Source organism: Brachycentrus maculatus, unplaced genomic scaffold (assembly GCF_059751285.1).
Source record: "Brachycentrus maculatus isolate JH-2025_06_01 unplaced genomic scaffold, ASM5975128v1 h1tg000089l, whole genome shotgun sequence".
Lineage (NCBI taxonomy): Eukaryota > Metazoa > Arthropoda > Insecta > Trichoptera > Brachycentridae > Brachycentrus > Brachycentrus maculatus.
The window spans coordinates 2,824,446-2,841,999 of record NW_028280843.1 but is presented as its reverse complement, the minus strand read 5'-3'; the positions used below and the strand labels follow the sequence as shown (position 1 = coordinate 2,841,999).

The 17,554-nt window shown below is 30.9% G+C and overlaps 1 protein-coding gene across 2 annotated transcripts in view; it reads left to right on the top strand.

Moving 5' to 3' along the window:
* Positions 1-17,554, top strand: part of Khc-73 (Kinesin heavy chain 73) — a 137,035-nt gene that overhangs the window by 59,416 nt on the left and 60,065 nt on the right. For both annotated transcript variants that reach the window (XM_088257978.1, XM_088257977.1), the window contains exon 3: positions 14,839-15,002. In XM_088257978.1, coding sequence (XP_088114104.1) covers positions 14,839-15,002 — 164 coding nt within the window. The remainder of the gene's footprint in view (positions 1-14,838; positions 15,003-17,554) is intronic.

Below are 17,554 nucleotides of genomic sequence, written 5' to 3'. Positions count from 1 at the left end.
ATTCCGTGACAATTTGTTTGTTTAACGTGCCGTAAAACTAAGCAAAATGAAGCGTTTTTTGAGGCTTTGCACAAGACCACGTAATCTACGGCCGTTTAATTTTTTTTCGATGCCAGATACGAGGCCCATGTGAATCAGAAATATGCGAGAATATATGATTTTTTTAGTATTATTATTATCAATACAATCTAACATATTATGTATTTATATTTAGTTTTTAAAGAGTCGATATTCTTTTAACAAATAAATGGCACAGCGTGCTATCAGAGTAATGTTGTCCAGAGCAGTATAATTTTAACACGAACTGGTATATAGGTAAAATTATTATCGAATGTATGGATCTTCAAAAACGAGCCTTACCCTACAAAATACATTCAAGCTTCGAAGAAAATGGTGCCCTGTTTTTATGGAAAAAAATCTGTTTTGTTGGAAAAATAAAATAAAACGCTTTGGAAAAAATGCTTGGACAATTGATTTCGGCGTTTGCAAAAGTATGACATCTGGGGAATAGTTAAAAACAATAATACAGTTTCCAACACCAAACATTTGTTAGTTTGAAAAGAAAAAGAAAAAAAAAAGTAATTATAAAAGTCTTAAATATTAAAGGTTTAAATATCTCGACAATTATTCCAATCGCCACAGGTTTACGAATTTGGTTTGCTAGTAGGAAAGTATAACTTTGATCTCTAGTTGAAATACGTTTTAACTTTGATATTCATTGGTCCCGAGAGCGCTTTCATTCGGAAATGGAATATAATTTTTTTATCAGTTATTGGATTCGGATTTTATTCAAAATTGCTGAGTGTCCAAGGAAATTGAAGTTTAATTTGAATTTGTAAATGAACTAAACGACAGCTTCCCCTAATATAAATCATTCTTCCGTAAATCATTTCAATTAATTGATCGTTCTTCTAATTATTCTTTAAATCAGTTCATTCACCTTCTTATTATTCTATGATCTTAACTTTTCGGGCCCTTTCCTTTGAATAAGTTATTTCTTCTGCTTTACTTAAGGCAATTGAGATGGTATAGGCCCATAGGACGCAGATAACCTGATATTATTGTGAACCAAGGAATCGCCATGGATCTTCCTCGAAAGACATCTAGAGGGAGACCAAAGAATTTATGGATGCTGCAGAAAGAAAACACAATTCGTAGGCATAGCCTAGGTAACGTTGTCCATGACAGAAGGACCTACAACCTGGGGACTAGGAGAGCGGACTCCAACAGTCTACAAAAAGTTAAGATGGAGCTAGGAAGAATAAAAGAATACTCTTTTATTATTCTGTTTTTTATTATTCTGATAGTTGGAAATATGTCTGATGGTAATAACCAACATCAAATTACCTTAAATTCTACATTTTTATTTTAATAACAAACGTTTCGTTTTTAGGCACTTCAAACATTGCAGTTTTATTTTAGTTCTTACTATCTATACTATGCTCAATTTTTCTTTATTTTACCATTGCATTGTTCTAACGTTTCACTAAATGTATTAATTGACTTATTAATTGACCGGAATATCCAATAACTGCTCGTTTTAATTAGTCCTTTGAAATTTTTTCCAGTATTGGTTTTATTTAATCAATCGTATTATTTTAATTATATATTGAATAACATATATTTGTTTATGTTACCTGTATAATAATTAAATCTAAATGTACGTTTTAGTTTAATAAAACGCATCTTCAAGTTTCTGTTTAAACTTTAATTTATTGTAAAATATAATATCAATTATATAGAGATACTTTGATTAAGCTTTTCCGTATCAGAGTAAGTAATATCTCCCTATAAAGAAAAGTAAATTGGTGTTCTGTGATAGGACGAAATTTGATCTCCAGAGTACGTTGTTTTGTTTTGATGCTATTATTAACGGTATCTTATTGATATTCCGATTGCCTTGAAATAAATTATTTACGTTATGCGGAAGGAAGCACGAATGTTGATATTATAAAGGATCGAATTTCTTCTCTAGTTAATAAGATTTCAATTACCAATAAATACGTAATTGGAAGTCCGTTTCCATGATTTTCTGTCGATATTTGGTTTCTTTGAACCGTGAAAACCTCTCAAAATAAAGAAAATAAGGTTTTTCTGATTCTCAATTTATGTCTCCAAAATAAATGTCTTTATCTATAGAAATTGAATTTCAACTTCTCGTTTAAATGATTCTTAATCATATACATATAATATGTAACCAGGTGTGCAAAAATGTTAACGTTTGAATAAGAGTATTATTTTTTAAAATACTGTTATTTTATTTTTTGCTTTATATAAAACACTTTATTTAAAGCAAATATGATTTTGTTCATTATTTCTAGAAGTTTTTAAAGTACAATAAGTATATTATTTTTTAGTCGTTGATATACTGAAATTGCATTTTATGACATTATTTTTTTGCTTAACTAAACACTTATACTTATTTACTTTAATTTTTAGTAAAAAATAATACATGAGAAAAGGCTTTTCTTGGTGGGTTCTATGAGGTACTGTAATCTTTTACATAGAAATGTTTATGTACCACTTCATTAATTTCCCTGGGTAGCCTATAAATTTATCGTTTTTACTAATATCAAATTAATTTTTAATTCCAATTCGTCGTGAAAAATGTAAACATATTCGGTAATTATTACTTTATTTTTATGACAACATTCCTGCATATTACGTCATATGTCGAGTTAAAGAGTTTTTAATACTCCATGTATTAAGTTTATCGTTTTTATATTGCAAATTAATAGACCCATAATCAATTCAAGTTTTGACATGAATATTTAAGTGTACAAAACAAGCTGTGTGATCGGATGATTCTTACTCGTAGAGCACAAAATGGATCCAGGGATCTATCGGTTGGAGACTAGAGCGTATCCGTAGCACGTTTACTGAACAATTTGTCACGTTGTTATATGGAGTAATCCTCTTCGACGGGAACTCGGTCACGCGCTGACTGTGACTCTTCTATTACCTAAATAAAATCTGCATCTTACCATACTATTTTCTTATCTTTTCGGGAAAAGAGAATGCTTCATATATATTTATATATATATATATATATATATATATATATATATATATATATATATATATATATATATATATATATATATATATATATATATATATATATATATATATATATATATATATATATATATATATATATATATATATATATATATATATATATATATATATATATATATATATATATATATATATATATATATATATATATATATATATATATATATATATATATATATATATATATATATATATATAAATATATATAAATATATATATAAATATATAACGTGGTAATATTTTCCTTTTGAAAATTAAGTGTAAATAATATGTAAAGTGGGTGTATAATAATAAAATAAACAATGTGTTGCTTTGTAATTAAAGTTTATTCTTAATTTATCTTTATAATAATTTTTATATCTATCTATCTATCTATCTATCTGATTCTGACAGTTAATAATATTATCGGAAGTCTTTTGTTTTATTGTGAGCGACGCATGCGGCATCTGGTGGTAGAACTGTTTTATGTAGGTACTTTTTGTAAGTACTTAATAAAATGTATAGGTAGGTACCTAGTTATTTTATTACATCTCCCCCCTTGGGGATGAAAATTCATAGTAAAATTTTCACTCGTCCTCCGGATCATCTTCTTGTAGTGAAGGGACTGGTATAAGTTTAGTGATATGATAATTTTTATTTTTTTTTCTTTCTTTCTTTTTTCCTTTCTTTTTTTCTTTCTTTTTTTTGTATTTTTTTTCTTCTTCTTGACCCTTTTAAAGTAGACACAGTTTTTTTTCAATCCATTTGTTTTTTTCTTTTGAATTCCTTCATTTTTATTCTGATCTCTTAAAGTATCTTCTAATTTAACCAAATTTATAACTTTTAATTGTTCATCTGCATTTTCATTCGATTTTAATACTGGATTCCTGCTTAGACAATCTACTTCTAAATTCTTCTTTCCTGGAGTATATTTTATTTTATCTTTCGTAGAAGTTTTTTCTACTTTATTTTTATTTTCATTTTTCAAGCACTGTTTCTGTGTTATTTGTATGTCTTCATTTTTATTCTGATCTTTTAAAATATCTTCTAATTTAACCAAATTTACAACTTTTAATTGTTCATTTGCATTTTCCTTCGATTCTAATACTGGATTCCTGCTCACACAATCTGCTTCGAAATTCTTCTTTTCTGGAGTATATTTTATTTTATATTTTGTAGAAATTTTTTTCACATGATTTTTATTTTTAATTTTATCACTAGTTCTTAAATTTCCACGTCTTCTTTGACTATCTTCTAATCGTTTTCTTTGATCATCTTCTAATTTTTCTCTCTCACTCCGAACATATTGTAGTAATTGTTTTAATACATCTAATGTTTCATAATCCATTTCCAATTAACAAAATTGTCGTTTTATAACGTGGTAATATTTTCCTTTTGAAAATTAAGTGTAAATAATATGTAAAGTGGGTGTATAATAATAAAATAAACAATGTGTTGCTTTGTAATTAAAGTTTATTCTTAATTTATCTTTATAATAATTTTTATATCTATCTATCTATCTATCTATCTGATTCTGACAGTTAATAATATTATCGGAAGTCTTTTGTTTTATTGTGAGCGACGCATGCGGCATCTGGTGGTAGAACTGTTTTATGTAGGTACTTTTTGTAAGTACTTAATAAAATGTATAGGTAGGTACCTAGTTATTTTATTACAAATATATATATAAATATATATGTGTGTATACACTAAACATTAGCCTATTATTATATACCATTTAATCTTCGTTTATAGTTAATTTCTTAGTTTGTGTACTGTAGAGAAAATGCGAAAACCATTTATCGTCTGCTTTGAGTGTTGACAGCCCAAATCCATTATACCAAATTGTTATAGGGGACATTAGAAGCGTTTTGTCACTATCTTAACTAAAAAAAAACTTTGATCTATTTTACAAATACAACTTAATGTGTACATTACGACAATTGGATCTTTATATATTATTTTAGCAGAGTAATAATTTTGTATTAGTAATAGTAATAGTGTAAGCCATCGATTTTACAGAGTTTATCATATAAAAACTGTTTATTGGTCAGCAGGTCACCTTGTATTGTTTGGATTCAATATCAAAATAAAACAGAATTGATTCAATGGAGATCCCTCTAAAACGTTATCTATTATAGGTATAACTTTGGGAATTGAAAATGAAGATACGTTAGTAAAATAAAATATTTTAAACATTTGTTCGTTGGATTTGAAATGCTGTTTTCCTTTTATATTATTTATTGTTTGCTTTTTATGATATTTGTGTTATTTTTTACCACTTGAGTATAACATTACATGAAAGCATCTATAGCTTCCGAAACTACTCGCAACAATATAATATTCAAGTGGTAAAATGTAAATGTTTTATTCAAATTTTTATTTCCTTTTATAATGTGGTGTTTTCCAAAAAAAAATATCTTTTTTTATCGTGCTGAAATATGAAATTTGACAATACCGATCACATGTTTCCATTACAAATATTCATTTTGTTCCAAACTCCACTCAGAGCTTAATATCTACGTGTGTTACCAAAGTCTTTTTATTTTAAGATCACGTTTCGGAAGTTGCAAACTAATTAAGTAGATAAAGAAGGAGGAAGCCGAGAAAAGCTGCCTTCCGCAATTCGTTCGGATTATTTCAATCGTGTTTCAAATTTTCAAAGTTGTGAAATCCAGGCTCCATCTAGTTTTCTTCCCAACAATAAGAATAAAAAACTTAACTTTTAAAAGGAAGCGTATTTTTCTTCCCGAGGCGCAATAAAGCGAAGAATGCTTTCTGCGTGTAGGCACTGCTTCTCTTTCTCTTTTTCCTTCCAAATGAATTCCTCGAAGACCCTCGGAAATGTGTTTTTCCTCTCGTGGTTTTCGTATAACTCCGGATATCCTCGTAAGATTATTTTCCCGGTTATGACGTCTTGTTTTCTTTTTGTCTTTCAGGTCTCGTAAATATAGCTTCCGTTATCCGGTATTTACCCCTTTATTATTAGACACGCGCCGTGGCGCAGTTGGGTAGACGCTCGACTGCGAAACTGGCGTCGCAGGTTCGATTCCCGCCAATTGCAATATAAAATTAAGAAATATTTATTTTCAATAGGTTTTGTTGATGTTTGTGATGTATTTTTCACATCTACCTTCTATATCCTTACTATCCTATTTGCAGACAGGCTTCTTAAAATAGAAGCTTTGCGGGTATATGTACCTTAAAACAATATGGTATATTTTGTTATCATTTATATTTACAATATGTTACTCAAGAATTATTATAAAACACTGTTTCATAATGATGTTAATTTCACCGAAATACGTAGATACAATTAAATATAAGTTGTATTTACCAATTAACATTTAAATGTTTAAATTGGTATGAATATGTATTGTACTTTTATACATAAAAAAACAAATGGAATTACTTATTTTAAATTTGAAAATATTATTTTCAACGCATGAGTTTGATCGATATGGTAAGATGTAGAACTGCATGTAAGATGTAAAGAGATAGGAGACGATTCAATGTTTTTTAAGAGTGTTTAACGCGAAGATGCATATGACACAGGGCAATATCGATTGTGTCATAATTTTAAATACGGTCTGTCTATTGTTTTTCACTTAGTTCCCCGCGAGTAGTTTCAACAACGAAAGACTAACAGGTACTTAGACTATGATCAGTTTGTATTTTAAAGTGGGTCCTCTGGCGACTTGTCGAGTCTCATCCTGGATATATCAAACTCCTTTGGGAATATCCCCTCCATCGTAAACTGGAGCAAGCAGTTTGACTTTGTTAGAGATTATGTGATTCATATCAGCAAGTTAGTGTTTTTGTTGAGCTTTTCGTAAATCATCATCGGTGAGAATTTAAAACAATGAGCTTTTTTTAAATATAAATTTACTAATTGTGATTTCAATGCGGTTAAGAATAAAGATAATGTAAAGATAAATTTACCGGATGTTTACGTCACGTTTTAACGCAGTAACTCTTATAAGATTTGTGTTTGCAGGTTCAAAGGTTTAAGGCCCAGTATTCGATAAATCGTAACTTCATTTTCTTTAAACTTAGGTAACATTTGACGTAATTGATTTTTAAAATATAACTTCGTTTTAAAATCACTGGAAATATTTTATTATAACTTAATTTTAATATCTACCGGTTTCAAAGCTAGCCGGTGGACATTATAATTAAGTTACATTTTAATTATAAAATGGAAAATCACAAAGTTAGTGCTTCAAATATAAATTATACACCGTTTTTGTGTTTAAAAAATAAGTTTTTTTGCGGTATGAATAAATGGGTTTGAAAAGAAAAGAGTTTTGAAGAGTAAGGAATTTAAAAAAAAAATGTGTGTGAAGTGACATCCGTCTCTCAGCGTACCCGGAGGCTTACTGTATTATATTCTTGCGAGTAATGTCGTGCATATGAAAAAATACGCCTTATGCATTCAATGTATGTTGTTCATTTACTGAATTCATGCAGCTGTAAAATGGTGTGCGTATTTTGAACGGTGGCATTCCTATGGGAAAACATTGTTTATCAGTCACATTGTTAGCAAGCCATGCGTGCCTCAATTTCAATATCGAATACTTCAGCCGGCGCCCTTGTGAGTAATATGCTTTAATGCGGACTATTTCATTATACTGAAAACGAAGGTTGTACTTCACAAGGTTTTTATTATTACCCACCAATCAATTTATTGCTGGTAAATATATGTTTTCATCGAATGTATTAATTTTTAATTTTGCGTCAAAGGTTTTGTAAACAATATAGTAGTTCAAGGTAAAATCCTTCAGTTTAATAATTGAGGCAGTTTTAATTATGTTGATTAATCACTAAAATTATCGCTGGTTAAATAAATACTGAAGGGCTACAACGCAAAAAAGATATATTAAACTCTTCATTCCAAAAATGGTATATAAATCGTCAACATTTTCATATTCGAAAGACACCCATGATTCTAGCGTTAGAAATGAACATTTCTAATGCTAGAATCATGTGTCTTTTGAATATGAAAATGTTGACGATTTATATACCATTTTTGGAATAAAGAGTTTTTTTGAGTTGTGGCCCTTTCGCATTTAACCAGCGATACGTGTTTATATAATAAAATGAGTTTTCGATGGAGTATCGCATTATAAAGCAGTTAATGGATATTATCTGTTTTCCTCAAAAAAATCATTATCAGAATCCACCAATTTATTTCAGCCGAGTAAAAGGGTAACTTTTATTTGATTTATAATTGGATAAGTTTTTTCCTACCCCCTACACTTTTCCGAGGACAAAGACTTCAATTACACGGTCCATTATGCAGAGATACTTAGCTGAGACTGTTTTCCATGCTCATATCCCTAGCTACACATTTTTTATCATTATACATCTCCGTCGACTAACAACGTAATTCACTTTTTCTGCCCTCTTCAAGTTACATTTCGAGAGCATTTTTATTGAATGGTTTCATTACTTAGTGGGTAAGGTTCATTTGATTGTTCAATGTTTAATGTAACGTAAAGGTAACTCATCCCTAAACTATGGATATTGATTTCAAATTATTTATACTCGCTTTCATTTCAGGTTTTCCGCGTTGCTTCAGTGATTTTTATGTTTTTGCAGGATAAACCGTTTTAAAAAATTCTAATCATTATTTACATTCACCATAAACATTCTTGAAAATATCTCTTTTTTACATTTAATTTTTCACACATTTTTAAAGACGAAACAAAAAACATTTATTTAAACGTGGAGCGTAAAATTATTCTAACTGCGTTAAGAGAATAGTGGATATGAAAATAATTTATACGCATATCTCGTAAGCTAAGGGTGGAATATTATATTTTAAGTATTAGAGAACTTACTTTAAAATCTCCTTTGAACTTTATCCGTACTTAGATGGTGCATAGGGCGTCGTATCGGATTGATGCGCTGTTAACGTGGCCGTTAATTGTATTAAGCCAAAATGATCAATCCTTTACTCAAGTTTTTAGATTTAGGAATGTAATATATGGGGATACAGTGACGAATGTCAAGGAGTTCACGATAAAATACATTACTGTATATGGGAAAGAATAATAGGTAGAAAAAAGGATAAATAATCCTTAGTTAATCGGTGTCGTATATTCGTAATTTTTTTGTACTGATCATTCGTACCTATGCGTCTCATGAAGTCAACAAAAGTCTAGTCAATAATAGAAAAAGGGTTATTGCTCCCTCGAAGAAATATTTTCCATAATTAGTTTGTCGACGTATTTCAATACCTACTTCTAACCGAAAAATCAAGTATCGCGTGGTGTTGTCAATTATCACAGCCCGGCATGGCTATTGATCTACTCACGAAACCGTGAGTAGGTGTTTGCTGAATGGAGACTAGTACCTACTATAAAGCTCAAAGGCATTCTGTACCTACTTAGCGTATCCATGAATAAATCAAGTTTCAATTCCTTACTTCGAGAAGTATGAAATACGGAACAAATCGCTCACTCCTTTCAAGAACGTCATAAATCAAAAAACTTGATTTTTCAGGAGAACCTTTTTAAAGTTTAAAAATATAACACAATGTATTAAAAATAAATATCAAACCACTTATTGAACTTTTTACTGTACAACAGATCTTTTTAGGTAAAACCTGAAGGTTTTTTCTCCATTTGAAAAATATTTAGGATATTTAAAAAAATAATTCAAAATATCTTTTCTTCAAAATGCAAAAACTACATTTTCATCCCTGTAGCGGGTAAATATTTAGTTAAAAATATGCCTCTTTTGCTAGGATAAAGTAAATTTTCTGGGCATTCTGAAAACATGCAAAACTGAAAATTTACGATTTTTTATTTATGACGTTCTTGAAAGGAGTGAGCGAAATGTCCGTACCATTATTTATGCACAAGTTCTGGCATCCTCCATCCTTCATCCCGTTTGGGAATGCGACTTGTACTCATAAATATTTCACGCAACTCGGATGTTTTGCATCCATTACATCCTCGTTTGTTATCCGCTTTTCTTAATCGATTTTGGATTTGACATTCATGCGAAACTTGTAAGTAAATCAATGCGATGCGGTAAATTTATGTAAGGTTGAATCTTGCCCAGTAATCTATGTAATGAAATTATTGAACACATCATATAGTATGCCTTTATCGTGTTAAATTGGCGAAACAGCCAGGAAAATTTACATGGTAAATATTTATTTTTACAAAACAGTTTATAAATCTACTTTACTAACTTTTTTTAACATCTCAACATAGTCGAAAATGAAAATGGAAGTCTGGACATTTACGGGGCTTACGACCGTCACAGGCTGGTTTAAGTGATCACTTTACACACGTGTAACATTCACCAATTCTACCCACTTTGATTGACAACCACGCTATTCAAATTCTTGGATGTTCTATATGTATGATCGAATTTCGAAACATTGTAATTGAATCACTAGAATTTCACTAGAGACATCTCTTGGTGAGATGAAAGAAGCTTTTCATTGAGCAGAAACTCTTTAATTTCATCTATGTTGAGATGTAAAAAAAAATAATATTAAATATAACTCCTATAATTGTAGATAATCCAGATTTGTGAACAAGTATTTGTACACACTCAAAATGTTGTAAACTTATTTGGCATTACTATAGCGTTGAATCGCATTATCTGACAAATTAATCGATTTGATTAATCAGTCGTTTTTCCATAGAATGGGAGCATTTGTCACAAAAAGGATCACATGAAGTCATTCAATCATGACGCGCCATTTTGATCGTCTGCAAACCAATCTCCGATTGAAATCAATTTGTCCCTCCCATCCAATTAGTTCCCTTCTAAACCAATCCGTCTTGATTCTCCGGGTGTTCGTATGCCATTTCAAATTTAAGGGCTACTATTTCCTTTTTTTGGCGTGCGCGTAATCGGTGGCGATTACGTATTCCCTCTTGTGGGACGTTTTTCACTTCCCCGTCAGAATATTAAAGGAATATGTTACGTATCCCTGTACTCGGGATTGAGCCGTTTCGGGTATATACAATGTATCATGATGTAAGGAACAAAGACTACCTAATTTCTTTCATACGTTAGGTACTAAATAAATGCGCACCTTCACAACACTGTTTCGGAAAGAGCCATTTTTTAGGCGCTGAATTATTTCTAATCCGAAGAGTAAACATACTTATTTTATCTTGTAAGCAATAAGAACTCGAGTGTTTTATGGTAGAGCCTACACAAGCAGGATTTGAAAGGGAATATTTATTATCAGCGATACAAACTATTTGAAGAGTAAAATATAAATGAAAATGAAAATTTTTAAATTATAGTTTTCATCATAAACTTCTTCTTCTTCTGCTTGGTGTAGGCCTTGTGGCCTGTTTTTAAGAGGGATTAGCCTCCTGCTATGTCAATTCCCAGCTGTCAATCCATCTCTTTGGTGGTGTGCCCGGAAGTCGTCTACCTTGGGGCTGATCGTGAAGTGCAATGTGGGGGAGTCTGGATGGTTCCATTCTCCTCATATGCGCATACCATTGTCTCCTTCGTTGCCTTCCCCACCTAACTACACCTCGCCTTGTGTTCCTTATTTTGTCTCGTAAATTCTTGCCAGATATGCTTCTTAGAGTCTTCATTTCTGACACTGCTTAAACTGTACATCTTTTATTATTTGTTACGTCACTGCTTTATTTTTGACAAATTTAATATATCGCAAACGTACATAACGTACATTTGTATCCTCTTCTCAATTTACATGCATTAAATACTGGTGTCAGGTGGTATATGACATTCTTGATCTTTTTATTTTAATCCAATCGATTCTATAGTCCTGAAATGCATGAGGTGTTATACCCCGAGGTCAACTTGGTGTATTCAAATATGTAATTATCAAGGGAAAATAATTATCTACTCCAGTATGTTTTGTATCTCAGTTCATAGTTCAGTATCTAATTACCTATTTCACGTTGACACGTACATGATATATACCTGCTTATTATATTTTATATTGGAATAATTTATCGACATGGAAATGATCTCGTCGTTTTATAAATGATTCAATAATATATATATGTATGTGCACTAACTAAATTATGTTATTTATTGATTCAGTATTCGCTTTGTGGAATGACATGTTGATTATTTATTTAAAAAAAACTAAACACATAAAAAATTTCATTCTGATAAAACGTTAATTACTAATATGCTTTTTTGAAATACGTCACCATTATTATCTATATTTCCTTTTACAAAAAGTCCCATTCCTTAATCGCCAACCTCTATTTATTGTCCTACCTCTAACCCGCTATATACACCTGAATATTTTTTTTGTTCATTAGTTTAACTGTTCACCTGTAGATGAAATCATCTGTAGTTTTCGAAACTAGTCGTGTAATGAAATAAAACTCATTAAGTGATATTATACAATTGTTTATTATTTTTAAATAACTATTTTTTTATCATATTAGCCGTTATTGTATATTATTTTTACCTCTGTATACATATTTTTATACAAATAATTGATCGGTGAATGCGAAGATACTACGTGTCACGTGATACTACTATTATATATTACATTATTTTGTAAATTGCAATAAAAATATACCGCTGGCTTAGAGTGCCAAACTGCCGTAGAAACCTTAGGGAGTTAGTATAAGACATCGATATAACATTTTCAATCAGTTTCCTTGAGGCATACGCGACATGTAATATTAGGAAAAGCCTTTTTCGATTCTCGCTTGTAGCATTTTCCACACCGACTCCAATATTGCATACTTGAAATATTCAAAGCGCGTTTCGCGTCTGTCGTGTTGGGGGAGATGTTTTGTCCCATAGGCAAGCGTGAGATTTTATTGAGTTAGGACACATTCGAAGGTCCCATGAGGCTAAGAATATACTACTTATTTCTTTGATGCCGTCGCTTGTTTGATTTTCTCATCAAACGCTTTTTTTTTGTACTATAAAATATATCAGGCGAATGTAGTTAGAAATCGGAGCACAGAAGAACCGAAAAAAACTTGGAATGGTGAAGTATTACAAATACTTGAAAGTGTTCGAGTATGTATGAGGATATGCATGAATGTGGAAGAGGCGAAGATTGTTTGAAAGGCAGGTTGTTGTGGCGTTATATTCTTTCTGTCTTCGTAATTTTTATTATTATTTTGTATTGCAGTTAATTAGTTTAGGTATCACATTTTCTCACTTTGATGACAAATAATTTCATTCCATTTTTGTAAGTGCTTATTCCTCTTGTAAATATTATTTGCCACATATTTTTTTTTTGCTTAATTTGTATGAATTTTTTTTTTAATCTTAAGCATCCAAATTTATGTGTATAGTACTAATGTTTGCACCTGACCACTTCCGTGAGTTATATCGTAGTAAATTTGTTTGTAAATTAAGTTTTTTAGTGTTCCTAGTCACTAGGTACACTAAAAACTAAACTCGGTCCTAGTGCCATTTGATTGAAATATTGCAAAAATACAATTGGCATTGATGTGGCACATTTGTTGTTGTTGAATAATCCAAGTTTAAATCAATTTTAGATAGCACTCAGACATCAGTGCCATGATGGCATTTTTTTCAAACAATGATATTAAACAATAAATTCTAGGACTAATAATATTAAACTATTAAAATATCAAGGTATTTGAGCACGTTTAGACCATATATTTTTATTAAAGAGCAGGCTATAAATCCGTGCTTTGACCCATAATTCCCCATCTGATCGATGTGAGAAAAATTTATATCGTTTGGGTATTTCGCCTTTACGTGTAAACATACCAATACAAATATAAGTATGCATACAAATATCCAAACAATTTTTCAGATTTATTTAGAGTTGATTATTTTTCTACAGATAAGAGAATAAAGAATTTGTGATTTGTATTCATGTATTTTAATTATTACTGCAGCTTTACTGAACATAATAATAAATTTGTGAATTCGTTTCAATATTCTATTTGAACGCACAATTTTTTCACTGATCTCAGCGATATGGGCGTTCGCGTTAATTTGAATACATTTATGCAAACACACATTATATTATAGACATCTATTTGTACCCATTTTTTTACGATTTTAGCGCAACGCCATTAATTAATTTCAGTTAATTAGTGAGAAACGTTAAACGCCGGCTAGCACATTAATTACACGCTCTCAACAATATTAGTCTACACTAATTACACTGGCTTCCAAAACGTATTATAATCTTCTAATTTTCGGTTTGTTTGCGGATATAATCGTTCGGCGTTTTACATTTTGGCTCACGTGGATTACCAATGTAACTTTAATTATAAACTTTGTTTTATACCGTTAATTATTTTATGTTTCATTAAATAAAATGTAAAAGTTTATATGTTATAAATACATGTATTGGACATATATACGCATATATTTCATGATCCCGATACATTTTGTTAAAATAATTGTTTGTATGAGTATATTATATCTGTATTATGTGGTTGAAAGATATTCAGCTCTGCCAGTTATCTGGCTAATTTCAATTGTTTTTTGTCTGTATTATGTGGTTGAAAGATATTCAGTCCTGCCCAATAAGTTGGCTAGTGTCATTGTTTTTTTTCGTGCTACTGATGTATTTAGTGGTTTGTCTATCTTGTCAGAATCACCCGTTAGTCTGAATTCCCCATTACACAACCATTGAAGATTCCAGCCTATTTTATGTCCTTGTATTGTATTTTGGGGAGATACGGATAAATTTATTACATTCCACTGACCTCTTCATGTGTGTCTGTGTCGTCGGACATGTCGTCCTATAGTTAAGCATGATAATCTTTCCGCACAACTTATTGATATCTCCTTTTTATTTTTCAGAAAACAGCCGAAGACATTTGCGTTTGACCACTGCTTCTATTCGCTGGACCCCGAGCTGCCAAATTATGCCTCCCAGGAGGATGTGTTCAACTGTCTCGGCAGAGATATTCTGGATAATGCCTTCCAGGGATACAACGCCTGCATATTCGCCTACGGACAGACCGGTGAGCTATACTCCCAGTTTCTTCTAACCTTGTGTAAATACAATATACGATATCATTTATCTTATCGGTCGCACTTAACTGATAATAATCGTTACTAATAATAACTGGTAAACTTATAATTGTGCTTGGTGGGGCCTTTTCCCCTTTTTCACATATTGCCCCTTTTCAACATATTAGATACCTATATAATTATAATTTATATTTGAAGCACCAACTTTGTTATTTTCCATTTTATAATTAAAATGTAACTTTGTTTTAAAATAAATCACTATAAATATTTTATTATAACTTAATTATAATGTCTACCGGTTTCGATTTAAAATAATAAAATATTTATAGTGAATTTAAAACAAACTTACATTTTAATTAAACCTATATAATTATTTTTATATATACAATATAAAGTTTTGTCTTAAAACTGTACAACATGGATAAAATAACTTTCAAGATAGACCTGTATAAACTGAAAAGTAATGCATAAACAAATAAACTGTCGTATTTTGTGTACAATCTTAGGGAAAATTCTCCGGCGCTATTTTAAACCCTAATAAATCGATAATCCCGAGTACAAAGGAACGCGGGAAGATTGTTATCCAGTGCGCCCGTCCAGGGAGATGTAGAGACCTCTTTCAGCACTTTTCGTTGAAAGCCTTTAGAAGTTTCTGGTTTACTGTACCCCGGGGATACGCGGTAACACGGAATTGTACCATCTTAATAGAAACTGCGACTTGCGTGAAAGAGTTGCCCATGTGGTCCAACTCTCTGCCTGCGCATGTTTACTTATTTAACAAAGTTCTTTATGCCGACACCTTTGCTACAATCCCGGTCTAAGTTATTTCTTCATTCTCTTTCTGTGAAATGCGAGAAGCTCAGCATCCCTAGAACTTAATTTAGATTTTCTTTGTACTATAGCCCATTCCAGAAAAATTTATTTCCTCAATCGCGTTGTGTACAAATCTAACGCTGCTTTGTTGTTTTATTTCGTTCGTATTGGGGATCATGCTGCTGAACTACAGATTCAAACTTAAATTAACAGAGAAAATATAAATTATTATTATGTCCCGCGTTTTATAACACGTTTTCTTCTCAAGAGAACACAACTCTTGTCATCTTGTTGCGGAAAAAAACCTTTATATAAATTTATCTCTCTGTTAACATTCGTTTTTTGTTTTCTTCGTATAAGAAATAATGTACGCAATATAAACATGTGTGTGTTTCATTACTGTTTTGTGTTCACCAAACCGCAACCCGCCCTTATATTTTTAAGCAAGATATGTGTGTTTTCGTATACCTCAGTGTTAGTTTGCCGCGTACAAACATTGACCTTCAGATTGAGAATGCCAGCAAGTTTCCACAGGGGAAATCGTTCACAGTAAACAAGGGGTAGTGGTTCGTAGATACTAATCGGTTCTTCAGCGAAATAAAACCTAAGGTTGTAGATAATATAACAAAGGATTTTCTCTTATAAATTCTTCGCAAACCACCCTTATCGTTACGTACTCGTATAAAAAAAAAACCCTTTTGTGTTTTTCATTCGCGTTTATTAATCAGCCTTCTGTAAGCATGACTGATCGATACCAGAATATCTGCATTTTTTCCGTGATCAATCATAAACCATTATTTCCCTTTTTTGGTTGATATTTCATTTTGACAACTTTACTTAAGGCCAAGTATTCGTTAAGTCGCCACTTAATTTTCTCTAAATCCAAGTACCTAACATTTTGCGTAATTGATTTTTTTCTTAAAACATTTTTTGCATTGAAAAAATAAATTTTTCTTTGAAATAATAATATGGTTTTGAAAAGTTATTGAAAGGTAAGGAGTTAATAAAATATATTAAAAATATTTTTATAAACATTTATTCTAAAAAGCCAAAAATAATCCAAATACATTTTTTTTTAAATTGAGCGCGAACACGCGTATAGTCCTGAGCGCGGCTGAGCGCATTCTGATTTGAACGCTTGAGATAAGTTTGAGATCTAGGCCTTAAATAAAGCAAAACAAAGATAAATAGAATTTGTGATATTTAATATAGGATAAAATAATATGTTATACTTATACTGCTTTGGAAGAATGTAGCGTTGAATCGTAAAAATTTTAAATCTAAAAGAATAACATGATTTATTTTAAACGTTGTTAAGCGTGTATATCAACTAAAAAGCAAAAAACCGCTATTTTCTTTTGCTCACTTGTGTATTTAAATGCACCAATTAAACAAGAAGTACGTACCTACCACATTTACCGTAATGAATTTTCGTATTAATTTTTGTTTTTATCAAACATGTTTAATCTTTGAAATCATCTTTACTCACGAAATTGCTACCAGTTGCAGATGCCTGAACTCATGCGTGAATATTTTATAATTTTTTAACTGTACAAAATGTTTGCATCGTCTGATTTAAAAGGGTATAATTTAGAATGAGCCGCGGCCTATTGTTCGTGCTTTTGGTCACAGTTCAAACAGGGAAATGGCAACCTTTGGCAAACAACAGCTTTTGATGGGCGCTCAACGCCTCGTATATTGAGCTGTTGCTCACAGTGTATAGTGTTAC